The following is a 26256-nucleotide window of genomic DNA, read 5'->3' as shown; positions in this document are numbered from 1 at the left end:
GCACCAAGCATGAGCCCTCATGTAAGCTACAGATTTTGGGTGATAGTGATGTGTTGCTGTGGGTTCACTGATTGTAACAAACGTACCACTCTGGTGAGGGATTTGAATAGTGGGGAGGCTGTGCATATGTAGAGGAAAGAAGTATATGGGAATTTCTGTATTTTCTGTTTAATTTTGCTGTGAACCTTAAAACTGTTCTAAAAATTAAAGTCTACTTAAAAAAAACTAATTGCAATGTTTTGCAATTGATGTCATTCACTCAACAAATCCAGTTCAAATACTTCAGAACTTAACTTGAGCATCAGGGTTGTGTGCCTGCTTACCTCTCCAGCCTGATCTAGCACATGGATAACTGCAGCACTCTACACATTTCACCTTAATTTGCACCCTCCACACAATTTGTATAGCTTCTTTCCATCCTCCCAACCCCAGATCAATTTGCTGACTAATTTGTTAATACAGTTATGCACAGCTTAATGAAGAAGATATAGTCTGAGAAATGTGTTATTAGGCGAGTTTGTCCTTGTGCAAACATCAAAGAACCTACTTGCACAAACCTAGATGCCTAGATGCCATAGCCTACTACACACCTAACATATTGTAGCTGTGTATGCTACAAACCTACACAGCATGTCACTGCATGGAACACTGTAGGCAACTGTAACAAGATGATAAGTATTTGTGTATCTAAACATATCTAAACACAGAAAAGGTATAGTAAAATATGATATTATATTCTGCTGTATATGTGGTCTAGTTGACCAAAACCTTACATGATGCATAATTGTAATTAAAATTTCCTGTGTGCCAACAACGTGTACTGTATTAGGCTTTAGGCATACTGTTCAACAACACTTCTCTATCACAGATTTTAATCATCTCTTCTCTGTGTAAATGCTATAAATTATATGTATACTCATCAATATGCTTACATGTTCATGTGCAAGTCTCCCACATATCCCAACTAGACTAGGACTCCCTAGAGTCAGGTATGCCGTTTTGTTCCCTTATAAGTCATCAGTACTCAGTATGCACGTCATCTTTGTAATAGATCCTAAGAAAATTGAACCAAAGGGATTTTACTTTTTCAATTGAAAACAAAATTCAAATAAAGTCAAATTATATAAAAATAAAAGCATCATTAGTTTAGTAGAATATATGCTTTTCTAGCAAATATTACTGTAGAGGAAACTTCCTTTTAGTGAGTACTAATAACATAATTTTAATACCAGTTATATTGTTAAAAAAAGCACATTAGTCAAATGTGTTTTTAACCAATGATCCCACTATAATAATACTAGGTTTAGAAATTCCTCAGTGAACTTTTAATTTTTATATTCTTAATATACTTAGTTTCCCCATAAAGTAATCTTAAAATATAAACTATAGTAGTAATTAATCTCAAAATGAGAAAAAGAGACAAAGAAATTGAGTCTTAAAAATGTTGTGAAGCATTCATTTTGTATAATGTTGCTGATTTAAAGACAAAGTCCAAAAAATATATAGCTGCTAGGTTTTTGTCTGAAATAAAAATTTAAAATAAATATCTTTGCATAGAGATTTTTCCCAGCACAGTGGCATAAAATTCCTGGTTGGAAAAGAAAGGCATCTATTAATAAGCCGATATTTTAACAGACCATTTGTAATCCATGATTATTATTTAATTCCTCATCTAGTGGCCTATTTAAATAATAATTATTAATATTACATGTTTGGGAATATTTGGCACATTAAAAGGATATTTTGAGCTCAATTAAGTCAATATTAAAAATTATTTCTATTTATGAAGTATAATACAAACATATAATATTAAGGTTAATCATATTGGCAGCAGTTAAGGTGAGTGACTATCACATTGGGATTCATAGAGTCTATAAATTTGAGGACATTTGCTATCTTTAAGATGAATATTTAGTTTCATTATGAAGTTTGATTGAAAAACTTATACCTCCAAATGACTTCATTTAAACTAGAGTATTTTTGTAGGTAGAAATTAAAATTCATAAGCTATGAGGTATTTCCCCAGATATTTACAATGGGCACCGAACGCTAAGATTTTGTATTAACTAAATCAGAAACTGGTTTTGAGTATTCTCCAAAAAGAAAACAGAGGTCCGTAGACTGTTATCCTGCTACACACAAGCTAATTAGGATAAAAATAGATTTTTTTAATGAGATTTAAAACAGAACTACTCTCTTTAGGAAAACATAGATCAGATATTGTGTTATTTCATATCTTTACTTTTTCCTTTTCAATGAAAGTACTTTAGACAACTTTGAGATGATGTGATGAGAAAGACAACATTTTCTCTTTTGTTTTCTTCCTTGTAACCCCAAACCACAGTCAAATTACAACTGAGATACATTTACAAAATACCTAGCTACTGCTCCTCAAAACTGTCAAGGTAATCTACCATGTGACTATCAATTCACTACAATTCATAGTAGCCTAAGGAGAGACAACTAAATGTAATATAGTATCCTGAATGGGATACTGGCACAGAAAAGTGACATTTTGTGAAAACTAAAGAAACCTAAAAAAAGCATGGACTTTAGTTCATAATAATGTACCAATATTAGCTTATCAATTGTGACAAATGTAACATATTAACATAGTAATAGAGCAAACTAGGATTGATTTATATGGAAACTGTACCATCTTCACCCATTTTATTAAATCAAAAATTATTCTAAAATAAAAAAGTTTACTTAAAAATAACTTTAGGGTTATGAAAATATAATGAGTCATAAATGACATGAAATTATATCCTAGGACAATCTGATATGAGACTATACAAATTATTTTTAAAGTTTAGCCAAAGACTATTTATCATGACTTGAAGAATCAAAAGAACCAAAACAAACAAACAAAACAAAATAAAATGTTTGCTTAACATTTTGAGGAGTTATTTTTATTTGAATGAATTCTAATCACAACTTCTCAGATCACAATGGTGATCTGAGAAGCATTCACATGATTCAAACATTTTATCAATTTTCCATTTCTAATTCCTATGCATCTCTTGCATTTAAAAATCTAACACTAGATGCTTTGCATTTTATAACAGATTTTTCCATTTTCCTAGTGCTATTTTCTGTGGCTAACAGAAAATTTCTATCAACTTTTACATTAGACATCAGAAAGGAAAAAGAGTTTTGATTGGTTTCTTCTTATAATTTATGGACCAGTGTAGTTAATATCTTAACAGTTACACAGAGATTGGACCATTGTCCTAGTATTTACAAAGTTCAGATCTGAAGCAGGATATGGATCTACTTCAGATACTTGCAGCAAATAAAATCCTAGTTCCTTCATTCACAATGCAATGCTTTTTGAAACATTGTTTTTAAATATGTTATATTTATATGCCTGAAGCAGCATATAGTCCCCTCCCTTTTTTACTACTGACAAACTAGAGGTCATTTTTATAATCTGAAAAAATGATGTTGCCTTCCCATGTTAGATTTGGAGTATCATAGAGAGAGGCAAGGCCTTATTCTAGGGATTACGTTTTGGCAGTTTGGATTCAAAAGTGTTTTATGTGTTTGTTTGTATATTTTTATTTTAAAAGACAAATTTCAGGGACAGTATAGAATGTAGAGTTCCTTGATGTCAACTTCATAGTATTAGACCTCAGGATTCCTTAGAGATAATCATCAAAAACATCTTAGTTATAGAAAAGCATCTTAGACTACTGAGTTCCTTCACATTCTGCAGAGCATCCTTGTATTGCAAAAAGAGACAGTTCATGATTGTTGATAAAAAGCAAAGGTTTGAGTAAGGATATCTCTGTAATGAAGAAGCTGTCCAATTACCAATGAAAGATGTGACTAAGATGCAAACCAGAAAATGGCTGGTGACTTAAAAAGGACCTTCATAAACCGGCAATTATCCTATTAAAGTAGCCCAAATAAACCACAAACACTCAAGGCAAATCCTGATCATGAGGTTAGCAACATGAGCTCTGTACCAGATGCTTGAGTTCAAATCCGGCTCCACCACCCAGAACGTACTCTGAGCAAGAAACTTATCTAGCTGGCAATTTCTTTATCTGTGAAGTGAGGGTAACTCTAGTGTCTACTTCACATTGTTTGTTTTGTTTTGTAGATTAAATGCCTTAGTATTTTGTAAACTGCAAAATACAGGGAATGGCATATGTAAGCACCTAACAAACATTTCTTGTTATTATTACTAGACTTATTACTAGTACTAAAACTTGGCTTTAACTTAAGAAAATGAGCTAAGAGTTATGACAAAGAACAGATTTAAAGATGATTACATAGAGTATAATACTAGTCTAATATGCTGTGTTCAAAATGTATAGGTAGCAGAGGTTAACTGGAAGACTATTTAAAAATAAACAAATAGAATACAAGTTGAATATCTGTTATCCAAAATGCTTGGGACCAACAGTGTTTCAGCTGTCAGATATTTTCATATTTTGGAATATTTGCCTTATACTTACTGGTCGAACATACTGAATTGAAAGACCTGAAATCCAAAATGCTCCAATGTGCATTTCCTCTAAGCATTATTTTGGCATTTAAAAAGTTTCAGATTTTGGAGCATTTCGAATTTGGGATTGTCAGATTACAGACACCCGTATGTGTTTCTTCATCTGTGAAACAGGGCAACAATAGTAACTACTCAATTTTGTTGCTTCAAAAATGGAGCATGGCATAATGTTGCTGTAATAATAAGATGCACTGTTATGAGTTGAATTGTGTCATCACAAAATTCATATGATGAAGTTCTACTGCCAATATCTTGGAGTGTGACTTTATTTGGAGTTATTTTTTTAAGTTAAAAGTAAGGTCATTAGGGTAAACCCCATTCTAGTATGATTGCTGTCTTTATAAAAAAGGAAAAATTTGGACAAAGACATGTAGGGAGAGCACCATATGAAGAACATGAAGGCAGTCTAGTTTAGGGTAGTGCTTCTACAAGCCTAAAATGCCAAAAATTAACACCACCCTACCAGAAGCTAGGGGAGAAACATGGAACAGATCCTTCCTCAGGGCCCTCAGAAAAAAACTACTGACACCTTGATCTCAGACTTCTAAGCTCCAGAGTCACAAGATAATAAATTTCTGCTGTTTAAGCCATCCAGTTTGTGGTATCTTATTATGGCAGCCCTAGCTAACTAATATATACATTATCAAAAGCTTTTGTTTTACTTAAGTCTTAGAACACATAATTTATGGAAAATAAACATGTTAATTTCCACAAAGAGTAGTAAATTTAAGAACTGCATTACTTCAAAAGTGTTTCATTTAAAAATATAACTGTCATAATAAGTATAAATAAACTCTGAGATGTATAATAGTGTCATGGTAGCAATGAGAAATTTATAGAAATGAGAAAATTAGTGATGGGTGCAACAAATATCCTCAGATCTCAAAATGTAACACACTGAATGCTCCCAAGTTGCAATAAAATAAATATTTTTGGTTTAAAATTTCAAAAGGTAAATTGATACCTCCTATTTTGTTTTTATTGCCTAGGATTGATTTTGCTATACAGGGTCTTCTCTGGTTCCATATGAAACGTAAAACTATGTTTTCTGTATCTGTGAAAAATGATGATGGTATAGGGATTGCATTGACCCTGTAGGTCACTTTAGATTTCAAACTATACTACAAGGCTATAGTCATTAAAACAGCTTGTTATTGGCACAAGAACAGGGACATTGACCAGTGGAACAGAACTGAGAACCCAGATATAAAACCATCCTCATATAGCCAACTAATCTTCGACAAAGCAGACAAAAACATACACTGGGGAAAAGAATCCTTATGCAATAAATGGTGCTGGGAAAACTAGATAGCCACATGCAGAAGACTGAAACAGGACCCAAACCTTTCATCTCTCACAACAATCAAGTCACGCTGGGTAACAGACTTGAACCTTAGGTGTGAAACTATTAGAATTCTAGAGGAAAACGTTGGAAATACTCTTCTAAACATTGGCCTAGTCAAAGAATTTATGAAGAAGACCCCAAAGGCAACCACAGCAGCAACAAAAATAAATAAATGGGACCTGATCAAATTAAAAAGCTTGTGCACAGCCAAAGAAACTGTCAAGAGAGCAAACAGACAACCCACAGAATGGGAGAAAATTTTTGCAAGCTACACATCCGATAAAGGGCTGATAACTATAATCTATTTAGAATTCGGGAAAATCAGCAAGAAAAAAATCAAACAACCCTATCAAACAATGGGAAAAGGACATGAACAGTAACTTCTCAAAAGAAGACAGAATAATGGCCAACAAACATATGAAAAAATGCTCAACATCTCTAATCATCAGGGAAATGCAAATTAAAACCACAATGAGATATCACTTAACTCCAGTGGAGAATGGTCTTTATCAAAAAGTCCCCAAACAATAAATGTTAGCATGGATGCAGAGAGATAGGAACACTCCTACACTGCTGGTGGGACTGCAAACTAGTTCAACCTCTGTGGAAAGCAGTATGGAGATACCTTAAAGTAATACAAGTAGATCTACCATATTTGATCCAGCAATTCCACTACTGGGCATCCACCCAAAAGATCAAAAGTCACTTTATGAAAAAGACACCTGCACTCAAATGTTTATAGCAGCACAATTCACAATTGCAAAGCTGTGGAAACAACCCAAGTGCCCATCAATTTATGAGTGGATTAATAAAATGTGGTATATGTATACCATGGAGTACTACTCAGCTTTAAGAAACAATGGTGATATAGCACTTCTTGTATTTTCCTGGATAGAGCTAGAACCCATTCTACTAAGTGAAGTATCTCAAGAATGGAAAAACAAGTACCACATGTACTCACCAGCAAATCTGTATTAATGGATCAACACCTAAGTGGACATATAGGAATAACATTTATTAGGTGTCAGGCAGGTGGCAGGGGGGAGGAGGGGATGGGTATATACAAACACAATGAGTGAGATGTGCAACGTTTGGGGGAGCCTCTTACTAGAGGGGGGAGGGAGGGAATGGGCAATATATGTAACCTTAACACTTGTACCCCCATAATATGCTAAAATAAAAATAATAAAAAATAAATAAAATTTCAAAAGGAAAATGGTTAAAGGAAGTAAATATTTCTGCATTAATTAAACTTAGTAAGTTCAGGTGTAATGTATTCAATAATGTGTTTGTACTCAATTTGGTGCTATTGAATATTTACTATAAATAAATGTTGTTACTAAAGATATTTTAATAACCTTTCACATAAAGTAGTTAATAATGATACTTACCTAGATAAATTAATATTGTGGCTTTGTGTGTTATTTTCCTCACATACTGGATTTCAAATGATAGCACTAACATTTTGAAATGAACTTGAATTGGACTTGATCTTGCATGAGAGAAAACACATAATGCAGATGAAGTTATGCTTTCAAGGGCATTCATTAAGTATGGGGAATATTGATTAGCATTCTCAATTCAGTGACACAATGCTGCTTTAAAATTAATTGCATTCATGCTGATAGAGTTTCAATTAGTAACCATTTTACATGTTATGCAGGATAGAGAAACAGGGATAGAATAAAAAGTTTCTGTTAGTCTTATATTAATTCAGAAAGCTTTTCATATATAGTTGTTACAAAAAACAAAATGATTCCACCCTTTAGTATTATTCAGTGTTCCAAGTAGAAAGGCATCAATATAACTTAAAAGCATAGACACCTTTAAAGGTAAGGAAGACAGGTGAAACAAGTTAGCATGTTAACTCATTGAACATGAGGTAGACAGTAAAATACAATCCACCTACAAATTGAAAAATAAAAAAGAAGCAGAATGGAAATAGGAAAAAGTGGAAGGTAATAGCAGGAGAGGCTGGAATACACATCTTTCTTTCTCCCTCTGGTCCCATGGAGTATAAGTTCTGAGTGATGAGCAAGGTGAAGAGAGGGGATGGGGAAGGCAAAGGGTTGCAGGGCTCTGCAGTGCTGCCTGATGCCACCACTATTGCCTTCTCAGGTTGTGGGGCTAGTTCCATGTTGGCATAGCCAGGGCACAACTCAGAGGCCTCAGCCACTGCATTGCTGCCTCTGCAGAATGCAAGAGAATGTGGTTTCAACTTCAGCCTCAGCCTTGTTTCTGCGGTTCTGCGCATTCCTGGGTAGCAGGGGGCTGTCACAGCAGTAGGCGAGGGCCTCTTGGTGGGCTGCTCCCTGCTGTGTAGCCTCTGGAGGAGCCCACGCAGCTGCTGCCACCCTTCTGGTCTGTTCGGTGGGACTGGTGACACAATTGTTACTATTATAGAAAAAATGTGGCTCATGTTTCGTTTTAAAAATTCTTATTCAAGATACCTTTAAGATGCTTGAATGTCAGGCAAATAATGGCTACACATAGATATGAGTTTTCTTCTGGATTTTTTTTTATTATAATTTTCCAATTTTGAATGAAACAACATAATTGGCAGCACTCTTTCTGGCAAAGGGTTATTCCTTGGTTGTAAAAATGTGCTTCCAGACCCATGATCTCTCATCATTTCAGTAGTGCTTTATCATGGATTCTCTGAGCTGGAAGGAGCTTTAGAGATAATCTTCATTTTGGAAATGACTAAACTATGATCCAGAGAAATTAGTGACTTACTAACTAACGCACACAAGTGGCATTATAATGATACTATTCCAATATAAAGAAAAGCCCATTGTTAATTGAATTTACTATACTTTATTGGCAGAATAGAAATGAATCTAAAATCAGAACAGGCCTTTTTACTAGAGTAAATGGTAGGTGTCACTGACAACTGGCCCACTAAATATCCATATTTTATTTTTCTTTAATCCAAGATCTATAATTTGATATTACTGATCCAAATAATTTAAGTGATAAAGCCCAGCTTAAAGCCCATTAGTCACATTATTCCAATTCCAGTTTTGCTCACACTCACATATTTTTACCTCTTTGAATACAAAGTAAGTGCTGTCCCAAAACAGATATGAGTCTTACAAGAAATCATTGCAGAGACAACTACAAATACCCACAACTCAGGAAAACCATCTTATTAGACTATTGTTACTATTGCTAGAGTGCAGTGGCATCAGCTTAGCTCACAGCAATCTCAAACTCCTGGGCTCAAGCAATGCTCCTGCCTCAGCCTCACAAGAAGCTGGGACTACAGGCATGCGCCACTGTGCCCAGCTAATTTTTTCTATATATATATTTAGTTGTCCAGCTAATTTCTATTTTTTTTTCTTTTTTTTTTTTTTAGTAGAAATGGGGCCTTGCTCTTGCTCAGGCTGATCTTGAACTCCTGAGCTCAAATGATCCACCCTCCTTGGCCTCCCAGAGTGCTAGGATTATAGGTGTGAGCTACCATGGCTGGCCAAACGTATGTTCTTATGTAACATTAAGCAAAAAAGCAAAACATGTCTGCCAAGGATGGAAGCTTCAACATTTCATTACAGAAAAATGATTCTGCATAAGAATGCAAAAGTACTTTCAACCATATTAATTTTCACCACTCTTGTGCATTACTAGAGATATATACATTGTCTGCACTGCTTAACTTTAAAGTATGACTATAAATTTGATTTACCACTAAATATATCAATAAAGATTTAAGGCAGAAATTAATAAAATTCTTAAGTCAATAGAAGACAGAAATTACATGATTTAGTTGCCCCCAAATTTACAGTACAATACAGAGACGTGTTTACATGGGAGACAGACATATGTAATGCCTATAAGTTTCAGGTAGCTTTTTTGTTATTTCATATGGGAACCCTGCTGCCTCTAGAAACAAAACTAATTGGACTGCATATGATTTGAGAATTTGAAACTAAATTTTCACAAAGAATAATCCTAACTTGGATAATAATATTACTGAGGTTTAAGATAGCCATCATAGGAAGAAATAAAACTGTTAAGAAATACTTTAATTCTTGGGAGATGAATGCGAACACCTGTGTGCTATTGAAATAGATCCACATCACACACTGAATGTAGAGACATAACATACCCAGGTGCTCACACATCTGCCGCAAGTGGTGATTTTGAAATCCCCATAGAGATCTTTGATGGCGCCAGTTGTGAAGAAGCCTTCCACCATCAGCAAAATGCCATACACAAAGAAAGCAGCTGCGATGCCGTAGATCACATACTTAAAGATGTCAATCCTGAGGGAGAAAAGATAAAAGGATTTATTTTGTTAACTTTTTATTGCTGGTCGGTAGAAACTGACTCTCATGTACCTATGGTTCTTTTGGAATGAACGATACAGAATATTTATGTCCATAATGGAGGTTGGATTTAGAGACATTTTTGCTTTATATGTCTAATGTTTATATATAAATTTTGTTCTGCCACTTCCAATATTTGTTGACAAGGCATCTGGAGTTTTCAGGTTTGTAGGTTTCTTTTTCTTCCCTTCAAGTGTCCCCCTTTCTCTGGTTCATAAAAATACAGTCTTGAATAAGCAGTAAATCGTACTTCTAAAGGAGTTTGCTGTTTATTTACTTGTTAAGTAGATAATCATCATACAAGTTCTTAAATTAGGACAGAATTGCAAATGTAAAGATTTATGTATATTGGTTAAAAACACATAATTTTTAAAAATTTACATTGAAAGAGGGAGGAAGCTTTACGGTGAATGATGCAGAAATTTTACATAAAATGGCATAATTTGTTATTATACATTTGTTTTTATAAATAGTCAATTATAGTTGTGTTTTATACTTCCCATAAAACATCATTAATATTTGCTGATGGTAATGTCTATAATGAAAAATATGTGGTTTTACAGATAAATTATAACTTTGACAATTAAGTCTTTTAGGTATAATCATTAATGATATTATATGGAATTGGGCCTAAGCCAACTTATAGCATAATTCCGTAGAAGCGTGGGGAGGTACTCTTCCTTTTCTCACAATAAATTGCCCAATGAAAAAAAATCCATGTGGCTAAAATAAAATATTTACATAGAAAATATAAAAGGGTATACACACACATAACTGATACATAGATAACAGATGGATATATGAATAGATAATTCTTGGCCGGGCGCTGTGGCTCACGCCTGTAATCCTAGCTCTTGGGAGGCCGAGGCGGGCGGATTGCTCAAGGTCAGGAGTTCAAAACCAGCCTGAGCAAGAGCGAGACCCCATCTCTACTATAAATAGAAAGAAATTAATTGGCCAACTGATATATATATAAAAAAATTAGCCGGGCATGGTGGCGCATGCCTGTAGTCCCAGCTACCCGGGAGGCTGAGGCAGAAGGATCACTCGAGCCCAGGAGTTTGAGGTTGCTGTGAGCTAGGCTGACGCCATGGCACTCACTCTAGCCTGGGCAACAAAGTGAGACTCTGTCTCAAAAAAAAAAAAAAAAAAAAAAAAAAAATAGATAATTCTTTTCCATAGCTCTGTAACTAGTAAATGAATATTCAATGTGATTAAAAAGTACAATTTGCCCATTTATGAATTAAGATTCCATTTGTACTTCCATGTTTTGAAAACATGTATTCCATGCATATACTCTAAATAATATATTTTAAAATTGTAGGAATATTCATAATCATAAGGGTAGCCTGGAGTTAAAAATACTACATTAACATTTATTATTATTTATTGCCATAACCAGTGAACATTTTACATGCAATATAGTCAGAGATGTAAAAATGTCAGTGAAATGCAGATAATGGAGCTAATACCAACCAAATGCTATACAACAGTTATTTAACTGCTGTATCATCTATGATATTTGTAATATATAAACCACATATATTTCTTTTGATAGAGGCCATGACATTCTAACCTAAAAGTTATGATAGTGCCAATATTTAAGTGCCTGTTGATGCTAAGTATTTTTATAGAGACTGCGGGAGAATTCAGTTGAATATTATATAAATTTACACTTTCAGTAAACCCACCAATCTTCCTTTGAATTACTAATTTCCTTCAGGATTAAGACTTTAATAAATTTACTCGTTTTTATTTCAATTTTTTTGACATCACTACTAGAACATAAGTTTCATAAAGGCAGGGATTTTAAACATTTATATTAACTCTCTGCTATATCAACACCTAGAATGGTGTCTGACAGTGTTTAATAAAAAGCTGTGACATGAAAAGAACAGGAAGTAATTATTAAATGACTGTATGTTTAATGAGTAATCATCTATAGCTTATAGCAGTATGCATGTGTTTGTCTAGTGCTATTTTGCCCAGCTCTGACACCCGCATGTAAGAAAGGGCTTCACTAATATTCTTATGTTTTTCATTAACAAAATTAACTCCCAAATTTCAACATTATTAATCAAGATGATACCATGCCAAATATAGCTTGTATGTTTGAAATAATAAATATAAAATAAATGAGTTTCACATACAAACCTAATTTTGAATAAAAACAGAGAACAAAAAGCTCTTCATTCTTAAATATAATTTTCTTAGAAAATAATATTGTGAATCCTGCAGATCTACTTAGGTATCTCATATTTCCTTCCCAATTAAAACTGGTCACAGGCATACCCTTTATGGTTCAAACTTAACTTGTCAAGTTACTTAAATAAATTTCAGTACACTAGCACCAACAGTAAGTTTTTTGATAAGCTTTAAGATTCACCATTGTAATTTGAATAGTTTTCAATCTGCTTAAATTATATACCTCAAATAACAGCATTTGTTGTTCCATTATTTTTAAAATAACTGTACTTAGTGAACTAAAAATGCTATAATGTGTGAAGAAGGAACAAAGTTTTGCTATAATAATTCCATTTCCATTGGGTAATTAATGTGTAGGCTACAAATTTGTTTCTGTTTCATTCTTCTACTACCAATTTTCCCTGCACCATTTATTGACTAGGGCATCCTTTCTCCAGTGTATTTTGTTGTCTTCTTTGTCAAACATCAGTTGGTTATAGCTAAATGGTTTTATTTCTGGGTTCTATATTCTGTTTCATTGGTTTATACCTCTACTTATATACTAGTGCCATGCTGTTTTGGTTACTATAACCTTGTAGTATAATTTGAAGTCTGGTAATGTGATGTCTCCAGATTTGTTCTTTTTGATTAAGATTGATTTGGCTATTCAGGCTCTTTTTTGGTTCCAAGTGAAGCTTAGGATTATTTTTCTAGATCTCTGAAATAAGAGGTTGGTATTTTGATGGGAATTGCATTGAATCTGTAAATACCTTTGGGTAGTACAGACATTTTAATGCTATTGATTCTACCAATCCATGAGCAAGGAATGTTTTTCTATTTGTTTGTATCATCTATGATTTCTTTCATCAGTGTTTTGTAGTTCTCCTTGTAGAGATCTTTCACCTCCTGGTTTAAGTTTATTCCTAAGTATTTTATTTTCTTTGTAGCTACTGTGAATGGCATTGAGTCCTTGATTTGTCTCTCAACTTTACTGTTATTAATATTAGTATATGGCAATGCTACTGATTTGTGTATATTGATTTTGTAACTTGAGACTGTGCTGAATTTATTTATCAATTCTAGGAGTCTTTTGGTGGAGTCTTAGGGGTCTGTTAGATACAAGATCATATCATCAGCAAATAGGGAGAGTTTGACATATTTTTCCCCAACCTGAATACCCTTTATTTCCTCTCTTGCCTAACTTTTCTGGCTAGGACTTCCAGTACTATGCTGAATAGAAGTGATGACAGTGAGGAACCCTTTGAAGCATATTTTCTAAAAATATTTTAATTCTTATTTAGAAATGATCTCAAATTTATAAAAAAGTTGAATGAGTAGTATATGGAACAACTTTACATCCTTTACCTATTTTGTAACATTTATCTCATATACTTTGTTTACTTGTGTTCATATCTATCCCCTTTCCTTCTCTTCTCTCTCCAGTTAACTGTATGTGAACAAAGACAAATTGTTCACAGTACAGTTACTGACTCAGGGAAAATAACATTGATATAAAACATGCCAAATCCATTATTTGTGTTCCAATTTTATCAACTGACCCAATGATGAACTTTATGATATTGTTTTCCTTCCTGATATAGGATCCAGTCTAGGGGCAGGTATTGCACTTACTTGTCATGTCTCTTTGGGCTCCATTAATCTGGAACACTTCCATGGCTTTCTTTTTTCTTAATAACATTAACATTGTTGCCAAATACAACCCTACTCCTCCACTCTTAAATAGAATATTCATTTGGGGTTTGTCTGATGTCTCCTCATGATCAGGTCTAGGTTACTTACTCTTGGCTAGAAGACTATATAGGTGGCATTGTGTCCCCTTCAGGGTATCATAACCTGAGTCACATGAAGTCCATCTGCTCCTCATTAACGATGTTAATTCTGTTCATCTAGTCAAGGTGATGTCTGATTTCTGGACTGTGTAACTACCACTGTTTCTCTTGCAACTAATAAGCAAAGTGTGAGGAGATACTTTAAGATCATGCAAACACTCTGCTCCTCATCAAAACTTTTCCTCAGTGTTGGCATCTCCTCCATTAATGAGTCTGACAGAACCTAATCCTCCTATCATGTGTGCGAAGTCCTGACATCCTAACTTCAGCAATCACTCCACATTTGCCAACTGGAACTAGATAGTCTGATGCAAATAAGAGCTCTCCCTTTCCCTTTATTTATTTATTTATTTATTTATTGGTGATATGGACTAATAATGCCCAAATTTCTTCTAAAGGTCCAGAAGCCATTGCTATACGTAATTATTTTGGTGCTCAAATTGTTCTAGATGTGGCCAATGGGATTCCCTTCAAGCTGGCTCCTGTATCTTTGTGACACACCCTTAAATTTTTAAGAAGTATTCCTTATTTCTCACATAGCAAGATATTCTAGGCTTATCTTGTACCGACTTCTTCCCAACTCCAGAATCAGTCATCTCTTTTAGGAGCCCTGATCCTTTTAATGAGCAATGGCATTAGAGACAAAGACCTAGGTCCTAGTCATGCTCACCACTACTGTGGTGTCTTTGCCTCTTGGTCTTTTCAGTGTATCTTGGAAATGCATGCATTATACACACATATCAATATATTCAATTATACTAACATAAATACATATATGTATACATGTCTATTCATTCATATATATGTGCACATGTAACTACATATCATATATACACATATTTTAGAAATACTAAGTTCACAGTGATACTTGCAAATCCAATCCATCCCCACAGGGTTCTTTATTGCTTTTCCTCATTCCACATTTGTATGTCTTTTTTTTTCTTAATAAGAATTCTGGTTCTCAAAAACCTTAACACGTTTATTCTTTTCTTCAGTCCTATAAGAAATCTAAAATTATTTTAGAGTTACTCATTCACATTATTGCAAAAATCAAAGTTACATGAGAAGACTTCCAGTTGCTTGTAATCTTCCCCTCTTAGCCCAAGACAGAATATAGAGTCAAACAATGAGTTTCTAAACCACGAGGATTAGTGTGTTTTTGATTTCCTTCATTGTGGTTAAGGTGATTCAATTGAGTCTATTTCTTCCATTTGTTTCAGTTTTAGGTCCTCCATCCCATCTATATTGACTTAATTTCATTTTTAAATGTATATAGAACATTAACATGCTTCCAAAAGTCAAATATATACAAAAGATATATCCAGAGAAGTGGCAAGACCTTTTCTATTTGTTCCATCTTGTTCCACGTAGGCAACCCATTTCATTGTTTCCTTGTTTATCTTTACTGTGTTTTTTATGTAAAGGCATGTGTGTGTGTTACTAATTTCCTTTTTTTACAAGAAAAGTACCATAGTACATATGCTCTTTTGTACTTTCCTTGTTTCAATTAACAATAGCCTCTGAAAATTACCACCTATCAATTTATGAAGATCACCTTCATTCTTTTTAACTGCTGCATAATAATCCATGTGTATGTCATTTGTTCACCCAATCTCCGATACTTGGATACTTAGATGGTTATCAATATTTTGCAGTTACAAATATTGCAGCAATGAATAACTTTGTGTATATGTATTTCTATAGAATAGAAGATGTATCTTTAGGATTACGATAGAAGGATGGATGAGCTGCAAATTAGAAGTATATGTAATTTTTAAAAATATTGTCTAATTCCTCTCTGTGTTGTACCATTTTGTATTCTAACCAGCAACATATAAAAATGTCTGTTTCTCTACATCCTCGACCAAAGAGAATATTGTCAAGCTTTTGAATGATTGCCAATCTGATGAGTGATGAGTGGTATCCTGATACTTCTTTATCAATCTTAGTATGCATGAAATTGGACATCTTTTAATATGATTGTGGGCATTGTTTATATATCTTTATGAATTATCTATTCATGTGTTTTGCCTATTAGTCTGTAAGATTTGTGGTCCTATCTCCGCCTCGGTTTTAAAAATATCTTTGTAAATTTGGGATATCATACCTTTACCTGTGATACCCATTGCTAATATTTTCTCCTAGTTTGCCATTTGTCCGTTGACTTTGCTTATGGCATTTTGCCATGCAACTTTAGAAACTTTTATGATGTCAAATTTATCATTCTTTTCTTACATCTGGTATTTTATTCATAGTTAGAAGCTTTTACCTACACCAAGGTTATAGATGAATTATCCTACCCTTTTTCTAGCATGTGTATAAGTTTCACTTTATTACATTTAGACTTCCGATCAATTTAGCGCTTATTCTTTGGGTGGTATAAGCATTGCATCTAATTTTATCTTTTTTCAAAATGACAGTCCAGTTGTTCCAACATCATTTATTGAAGAGCTCATCTTTGACCTGCTGATTTTATTATCTACCTCTATCATACAATAGGTTTCTATATCTAGATGTGTCTATTTTTGTCCTTTCCATTCTGTTCCATAGATAGGTCCTTTCATGTGCCAGTGTCTCATGGCTCTAATTATACAGGCTTTGAATGTGTCTTACTGTCTTATAGGGTTAGACCCCTCATCGCTCTTCTTTTTCACTGTTTTCTTACCTATTCTTGTGTATTTATTTTTACTAGGATGATTGAGGCAGAGAGTAAAGCAGAACAATGTGGCCTCAAGCCCAGGCATGCCTGCAACCACCAGAATGTGGCAGAGGCAAGAACCAGAATTTCCCCTGTGGTCTTGGGAAGGAGGGCAGTTCTGCTGACACCTTTATTTCAGACTTCTGGCTTCCCAACTATGAGATAATACATTTCTGCTGTTTTAAGCTATCAGTTTGTGGTAACTTGTTATGGCAGTCACAGGAAACTATACAGTTAATTTATTTATTTATTATGGTTTATTTTTTCTGAATGTACGGCCTGCTTGAAGGGAATTCTGACATTGTGTAGTGCAGGTGTATGTTACAAATCATTTTTAGAATATAGTAGTTTGAAGTAATGCTGACAAGTTGCTGGAGTATGTAAGATTTCTTCCTAGAGTTGAGAAATAGCAATTTTAATGAGCAGGAAATGGCTGCTTCTTCCTGAGTACTTAAAACCAATGCATGACTGATTAGGAGATGAGTTGATCTTCAAGTCTAGGGTATAGATATATTGAAGTTGATGGTTCTAGTTGCTTTTCTACTAGACTTTAGAAGAGACTGTAATCAATAATCAGCTATACTGAGCTGCTTTGGAATGTTCACAATTGTGTTAAAGAAAATTCATGTTTTATTGTTCTTTACTGAAGTAAAGGTCACATAACATGAGTTTTATCCTCCTAACAGATTTCTAAATGCTCCATACAGTATTGTTAACTATGAAGCACAAGGTTGTATAGCAGATGTCTAGAACCTTTTCATCTTACACGACTGTAACTCTACCCACTGAATAGCAACTTCCCATTTTCCCAGCCCATAACCCCAGCAAAAACCATTCTACTTTCTGATTCATAGAGTCTTGACTATTTCATATATCTCATATAAAGTGGAATCATGCAATATTGTCCTTCTGTGACTGGTTTATTCCACTTAGCAGAATGTCCTCAATTTTATCCATGTTGTAGAACAATGACAGGATTTCCCTCTTTTTTATGGCCATAAAATTCATTGTATGGATATATCATGTTTTCTTTATGCATTCATTCCTTGATGGACATTTAGGCTGTTTCCATATCTTGGCTATTGTGAATAATGCTGCAGTGAACATGAGACTACAGGTATCTCTTCAAGATCTTGATTTCAATTTCCTTGTATAAATACCCAGAAGTGGGGTTGTTGGATTATATAGTAATTTTAATTTTAATTTTTTGAGGAACTGCCACACTGTTTTCTGTAGTGGCTGTACCAGTTTACATTCCCACCAACAGTTGCAATTTCTCCAAATACTCACCAGCACTTGTTATTTTCTGTTTTGTTTTGTTTTTCATCACAGTCATCCTAGCAAGTGTGAGGTGACAGCTCATTGTTTGCATTTCTGAGATGGCTAGTGGTGCTGAACACCTTTTCATACATCTATTGGCCATTTGTAAGTCTTCTTTGTAGAAATATCTATTGAAGTCCATTGCTCATTTTTAAATCAGGTATTTGTGTTTTTGCTATTGAGTTATAGGAGTTCTTCATGTATTTTGGAATTTATTTCCTTTACATATATATATATATATGATTTGCAAATATTTTCTCCCATTGTGTCGGCTGCCCTTTCACTCAGTTGATTATTCTCTTTTCTGCTCAGAAGCTTTTTATCTTGATTTACTCCTGCTCGTTTATTTGTGTTGCCTGTGCTTTTGGTGTCATATCCAGGAAATCATTTCCAAATCCAATACCATGAAGCTTTTCTCCTGTTTTATTTTACGAGTTTTATAGTTTCAGGTCTTATATTTAATCTTAAATCCATTTTGAGTTGATTTTTTAGGTATCCTATAAGACAAGTACCCAATTTGCTTCTTTTGCATGTGGATATCCAATTTTTTTTAACACTTTTTATTGAAGAGACTATCCTTTCCCCATTGTGTCTTCTTGGTAGCCTTGTTGAAAATTAGTTGACCATATATGCTTGAGTTTATATCTGGATTCTTTATTCTATTACAGTGGTCTATATGTCTTTCTTTCTGTCACTACCAAACTCTAGTGTTCCATAGCACAATAGGGTAACTATAGTTAACCATAATTTATTGCATATAATGAAATAACTAGACGGGAAGATTTGAAATGTTCTCAGAACAAAGAAATGATAAAAGTTTGAGGTGATAGATATCCTAATTGCCCTGATTTTATCATTATACATTATATGCATGTATAAAAATATCTCATGTATGCCATAAATATGTACCATTATTATGTATAAATAATAAATAAATATAACACCTTTTGGTTACCATAGATTTGTAATATGTTTTTAAATCAAGAAGTATGAGGCTTTACATTTTATTTCCTAAGATAATTTGGTTATTTGGAGCCCTTTGTTATTCCAAATGAATTGTAGGATTTTCTCTACTTTTGTAAAAAATGTCATTGTGATTTTGATAGGGATTGCATTCATCTGTAAATTGCCTTGGTTACTATGGATATTTTAATAGAATTAAGTCTTTCAATCCATAACATGGGATATCTTTCCATTTATTTTTGTCTTCTTTAATTTCTCTCAGCAATGTTTTATAGTTTTCAGTGTACAAGTCTTTACTTCTTTGGTTAAGTTTATTTCTAAGTGTTTTTTTTCTTTTTGATGTTATTTTAAATGGAATTGTGTAAGTATGAATTCAATCCTCTTAAACCTGTTAAGTCTTATTTTGTGACCTAACATGTGATACATCCTGGTGAATGTTCCAGGTGGACTTGAGAAAAATGTGTATCCTACTGCTGTCGGGTAGAATGTTCTGAATATGTCTATTATGTTCATTTGGTGTATTGTGTGGTTTAAGTCTCTGTTTCCTGTCTCAGTATTCTACCTATTATTGAAATTGAGCTAGTGAAACTTCATATTATGATTGGGCTGCTGTTTTGTCTCCCTTCAGGTCTGTCAATGTTTGCAAAACAATGTTTTCCTCCCTCCCTCACTGTGAACCTTCTCCCAATTTCTCCGAGTTGTTCTCAGAGGCCCCCCACGTATCCAAACTATGCCAATTCTGTCAGTGCTTAGAAGGATGTTAGACAGAAACCTATCCCTCTGGCATCCCTCTTCAAAGCCAGAACACTGGGTGCTTGCCCCACCCTTCTCTTCTACTTCTCTCTCTGAGTGAGGCCTATGGCTTGGTGGAGGGGCTGATGTGGCTTAAGTGACACTGCTCTTCTTACCATGTCAATGTGGCTATTCTGGGTTTTGTGCTCACCTGAGATACTGTAACCTCAAGTAAATTCTGGAAATTTCATAAAGGTATTCATCTATATATAATTTTAAAATTGGTGTTTCTTTGTGCAGGAATGTGGGCTGGGACTTACTGTCCCACCACCTTGCTGATGTAATTCCTCCCAAATTCATGCTTTATTTAACTAAAATATATGTGGTCTTCAAGTCTGGCATTTATCCTGTTAGCATAATTGCAAATTATTGATGATAATTATAACAGTCATAAACTTTTTGGTTTTCTCTTTTCAAAATTTAACTTGAACACTTTGTAAGAATACCTAGCAGTATGTACTGCAATAAACTGGCCTAGTTATGTGTTAATTTCCTAAGGCTGCTCTAACAAATTACCATAAACTCAGTAGCTTAAAACAATATTCACTTACTTTCTGATAGTTCTGGAGATCAGAAATTTGAAATCAGTTTCACTGGGCCAAAATCAAGGTATTGGCAGTTCCCCCATTCCTTCCAGAGATGCCAGGGGAAGATTTCCTTGCACTTTTCCTGCTTCTAGAGTGGCATTTTCTGCTTTCCTTGGCTAGTGACCCCTTCTCCATCTTCAAAGCCAGTAGGTAGCACCTTGTTTCATTAATCACATTGGTTTTCTTCTTCTCTGGTCAAATAGCTCTCTGCTTCTCTCTTATAAGGATACATGTATTGGATTTAGGGTCCTGTCTGATAATCCAGGAGGAACTCCTCACCTCTGGATCCTGAACTTAATCACAACTTCAAAGTCTGTGTTACCATATAAGGTAACATATATAGGTGACAGGGACCAGGATCTGGATATCATTGGGGGCCATTATTCAGCCTTCCACAAGCTACAGACTTTATTGAAGCTGAATGTTAATTTATTGACATTAAAGTATTCTTCCATAAAGCTTTTCTTCAATCTGAAGACGGATATTTCCTAACATTAGGATCCAAAATCCAATTCAAAATTTTAAATCATCAAAATATTTAAATTATAATTACTGGGAATTATCTTATTAACTTGGTTCCCTCTACTTAATCACAAAAATGTTCTTTTATCAACATCCAATATATGATGAACTTAATAGAGCAAAGATTTCAAATATTATATTAACAAATTAAACTCTTATCTACATAAATATGAGTTTTTTCAATGATATGTTAACTGATGCATAAATAATCCTTGATGGTGAAGTCACTGATTATGAGTCCACAGGAGGCTCAAATAGAGAATCATCAGAAGTTCTCCCTTTCCTTCACGGCTCTTGCCTTCCAAGGTGACACTCCCTGTTATCCTTCTTAAGGATTAATGCCAGGACTTTACCTCCTTTCTAAATGCAACCTTTCAAATTTGGCGATGTTGCTGTTTTACTGATTGTAAAAGCAATAAATGTTCATTGTAGAGAAAATTTTTTAAAAAAGCAAAACAAAAACACGGACTCTTCACTGTTCATCCTACCAGTTTTTATTCATATGAATTTCAATGAATTCCAAAAAGCTATGTTTATTATATATTGTTTTGAAAACTTCCTTTTTAGTTTAAATATTATGAATATTTTAAACTATTTAAGATTATGGCACATTCTATTATTTGAGGATATCATTATATATTTCACCAATTTCCTAATTGTGTGCAGTGGTAGGGAGAGTAATGGGCCCTAAAAATGTTCATATCCTAATCCTAATCCTCAGAACTTGCAAATACGCTACTTTATGGAGAAAAAAGGATTTGACAGATGGGATTACATTAATGATTTTGAGGTGGGTAGATTGTCCTGGATTTTCTGGGTGGGCCTTAATGTAATTTCAAGGGTCCTTAAGAGTGAAAGAGAGAAGCAAAGGAGGCAGAGTCAAACTCAGGGAGAGAACTGAAGCCGCCACGCTGCTGGCCCTGAGGAGCTAGGGGACTGTGAGCCAGGGAATGCAGGGGCCTCTGGCAGCTGGACCGGGCGAGGGGATGGCTTCTCCCCGAGAGCCTCCAGATGGAACACAGTTCTGCCAACACCTTGATTTCAGCCCATTTCAGTAAGCCCAGTAAGACCCATTTTCAGACTTTTGACTTCCAGAACTGTAAGAATAAATTTTGCTGCTTTAAGTCATTAAATTTGAGGTTATTTGTTTTGCAGCAGGAATAGGAAGCTAGTGGCATTACCATTACAAACAGCATGGTAATAGTGATGATTTTAGATAATTTTTGTTCAGTCTAGATTATTTCGCTGGGATAAATTCCTAGAAAAATTTAAGGTACATATGGTCAAAAGGGTGTCCAGAAAGTTTGTGCCAAAATAAAAATGCTTTGATAAAGAGCAAGAGGTCCTATTCTCTCTTTGTTTCCTAATGTCAGCTATTAAAATTTAAATTTTCTGATAAAAAATTAGGTTAAAAAAGGGTATTATTTTAAATTCCTTTTCTTAGTTCACTAGTGAAGATGAATATATATTTATGAGCTATTAATCTTTTGTATTTTTATTGATAAACTTGTTTTTATTTTTTCTTTAAATATTGCTATTGACTTATCAATTCTTCATTTATTATCATCATGTAAGCTGCAAATAGTCTTCTGTTTTCATGTACCTTTTAATGTTTTTATAACACTTTAATGAGTAAAATTTTAATTTATATTATATCAAATACATAAATATTTTCCTTTGTGATTTCTTGTATTGCTTATATATAATACTTCCTACCCCATGATAAGTGAAACCTTAATTTATATTTTCTTCTAGTTTTTACAAATTAACAACTCTTAAATTATAATTTTTAACCATAAAAATTTTTCGTAAAAATATAAAGTAGAGACATAGTTTTATATGTATTTATAAGTACTTCCAAGTACTTGAGTCTCTTTTTGCCTTTCTATTCTGTTCCACTGGATATATTTTTCTATGTCAGTGCCAATAGCATATGGTACTAATTATTGTAGCTTCTCCACTCCCTCGATCTGGTTAGCCTGGTGTATCCTGGAACTGAGTGCAAGTGGTAACTGCACCATTCTCTGATTCATATCTTCTTTGTCTGATTAAGGAGGCACTTTACTCGCATGTCTTTCATATGTCACTTATTGAGGACAAGAAATTGTCTTATTCTACCATCCATCTCACAGTGATTGGCATACAGTATTATCTAATATTTTTTGCTGAAGTGAATGGATGCATTAAAAGACTCACCAGACAAAAGATTAGCCTGAGAAAGATATCTACATATTTGAAAACAGGAATATTATAGAAGTATAATAAATTTAAAGAGCTTAAAATATATTTTCATTCTTAATATTCACAATAACCCAATTAATGAAATAGTCATGATTACTAAGATAGCTATTTGTGAATAAACAAGACTAAGTGAATTATAGCTTCTAAGCATCTCAGAACTGGAAGTTCATTACCAGCCTTGTCTAAACATCTTTCATTGACAGGAAAATCACTACATTTCAAGGAAGTCCATGTACTCTTTAGAAAACTCAACTTTTGGAATGGAATTTATACTGAACTAAAAAACTATTTCTCTATGAATTGGAATACTTTGACCTAAGGCTCTCTCTTTGAACCATAAAGAACAAATGCAAGTTTCCTTCTAACTGATGACCTTACAAATATTATTTGAATGAAATTATCATGCTCTTATTTATAAATATTTTTCCCTAGAGCTGCTATATTTCTGGTTGTGAGAAAAGAGAACAGAAATTAGATCTCTGAATTCCAATCCAGTCTGAAAATTACTCAGATACTTACCTGTGCTGAAATCTCTACCCTAATCAAATAGTAAAACAGTAGGAATATTATGCTAAGTAGAGCGTGTCCAGGGATAGCCAGACTTTAGGAAGCATGATACTGGCCATTAAAATTGTGATACAGCTTTGGGAAGATATCATCATCATCATCATCACCATCATTTTCATCACATAATAGTAAATAGTTGTATAATGCTTATTATGTGCCAGCCATGTTATAATTTAATTTTATTGTCATAGAAACCTTGGAATGTAGGCAGCATTTAGTGTATCCCTTTTGCTAATAACAGATTGAAGCAGAGAGGTTCAGTAACTTGCCCGCGGTAAGAAAGCTTGAAAGGGACAGAGCCAATGGGAAACAAAAGCAGGAAGTTTTGCTCTAGAATCTATGTATTTATTCATTCATTCATTTATTTAATTTCAGAATATCACAGAAGTACAAATGTTTTAGTTACATGAATTGCTTTTGTACAGTTTGAGTCAAAGTTATAAGTTTGGCCATCACTCATATAGTGTGCATTGTACCCGTTAGGTGTGATTTTACACATACCCTCCTCCCCCCTCCCACCTACTTGATTTTCATTGAATTTTACTACCATATGTGCACATGAGTGTTGACCTATAAGAGTCAATTTAGTAGTGAGTACATGTGGTTATTTATTGTTCTTCCATTTTTGTGATACTTCACTTAAAAGGATGGTCTCCAGTTCCAGCCAGGTTGTTACAAAAAGTATTAGTTCACCATTTTTTTCCTAATGGCAGAGCAATACTCCCTGATATACACAAACCACATTTTATTGATCACTCATGTACTGATGGGCACTTGGGTTGTTTCCACAAGATTGTTTCACAATCTTTGTGATTGTGAATTGTGCTGCTATAGATATTTGAGTGCAAATATCTTTTTTATAAAATGTCTTTTTTTTCCTTTGTGTAAATACTCAGTAGTGGGATTGCTGGATCAAATGGCAGGTCTGCTTTTAGTTCTTTGAGGTATCTCCATACTACTTTCCATAGAGGTTGTACTAGTTTGCAGTCCCACCAACAGTGTATAAGTAAGTGTTCTTCTCTCTCTGCATCTGTTGTTTTGGGACTTTTTAAGAAAAGCCATTCTCACTGGAGTTAGGTGATATCTCATTGTGGCTTTGACTTGCATTTCCCTGATGGTTAGAGATGCTGAGCTTCATATGCTTATTGGCCATTAGTTTATCTTCTTTTGAAAAGCTTCTGTTCATGTCTTTTGAACATTTTTTAATGGGGTTGTTTGATGTTTTCTTGATAATTCACTTGAGTTCTTTATAGATGTGGTTATTAACCCTTTATCGGGTATAGAGTATGTAAGTATTTTCTCCCATTCTGTAGGTTGTCTATTCTCTTTATTGATTGTTTCCTTGGCTGTGCAGAAGATTTTTAATTTAATAATGTCCCATTTATTTATTTTTGTTGTTGCTGTCATTACTTTCGGGGTCTTCTTCATAAATTCTTTGCCTAGGCCAATATCATCTACCACATTACGCTGTCTTTCTAACTAAATCCTTCATGGTCTAGGTATTTGGTTTTGTTATTGTTGTTATTTTATTTTAGTGTTTTAGGATTTTTTAAAAACACTTATTTGAGGATTTCTAGCATGGCTGAAATATTGCCTAATGAAATTGCACACTATTCGATTATTATTTCAGAAGTCAGGAATTCAATAAAATTTTCTAAAGCAAGTTCTAGCTATCACTTTGACTCTCTAAGACTAATCAATAGTCACATATCAATACTTATTTATCTGATCTTCAAACAGACATCAGCAATCTGGTTTAATTGTCAATACCCTAGGTCAGTACAGATAGTTTTCACACTGCTATGATTTTTATCAGCTTATGAAATCTTGTTTTGTCTTGCCATGAATTCATGGTTTTCCCTCCTCACTCCCACTTATTAAGCTACTGATAACTGTTTCCTACCTCATTAACTTCCAAGGAATAAACATGAACTGCAAGCAAACGTAGAAATGTACACATACATGAAGTTAGTTGAGAGAAAAACCTATGTTTATGTCAGTTTCATCTGAGCTTACTGCCTGATTTTGTTTTATATAAAAAGTAACTAATTTTATATATGTACCAAGTATTAAGTAATTCATTATGCAATGAACTCAGTTTTTGATGCATTGATCTGAAATCACAGTCAATAAAAAACCAATAACATTTTGAATATAAAATGTATTTACTATGGAATTCAATGGTATCAAAATTCAAATACAACCCTTACATAATAAATTATAAGAGGGTATATTTATGAGAGAGGCTGTTCCCTGCCAAGTCCTCAGAAGAGTTATCCAAGAAGCCTAGTCACTTAGCAAAATTAGTGATTTGGATCACTTTACTATATCTAATTTTCTAAC

At 33.9% G+C, this 26256-nt stretch overlaps 1 protein-coding gene across 3 annotated transcripts in view; it reads right to left on the bottom strand.

The window, feature by feature from the left end:
* The window catches only part of GPM6A (glycoprotein M6A), a 313639-nt gene that overhangs the window by 23372 nt on the left and 264011 nt on the right, over positions 1–26256 (bottom strand). For all 3 annotated transcript variants that reach the window (XM_012770713.2, XM_012770717.3, XM_012770712.2), the window contains exon 3: positions 9970–10126. In XM_012770713.2, the coding sequence (XP_012626167.1) occupies positions 9970–10126 (157 nt within the window). The remainder of the gene's footprint in view (positions 1–9969; positions 10127–26256) is intronic.

Source organism: Microcebus murinus, chromosome 15 (genome assembly GCF_040939455.1).
Source record: "Microcebus murinus isolate Inina chromosome 15, M.murinus_Inina_mat1.0, whole genome shotgun sequence".
In the NCBI taxonomy this organism is placed as follows: Eukaryota; Metazoa; Chordata; class Mammalia; order Primates; family Cheirogaleidae; genus Microcebus; species Microcebus murinus.
This window is presented reverse-complemented; position numbering and strand designations above follow the sequence as displayed.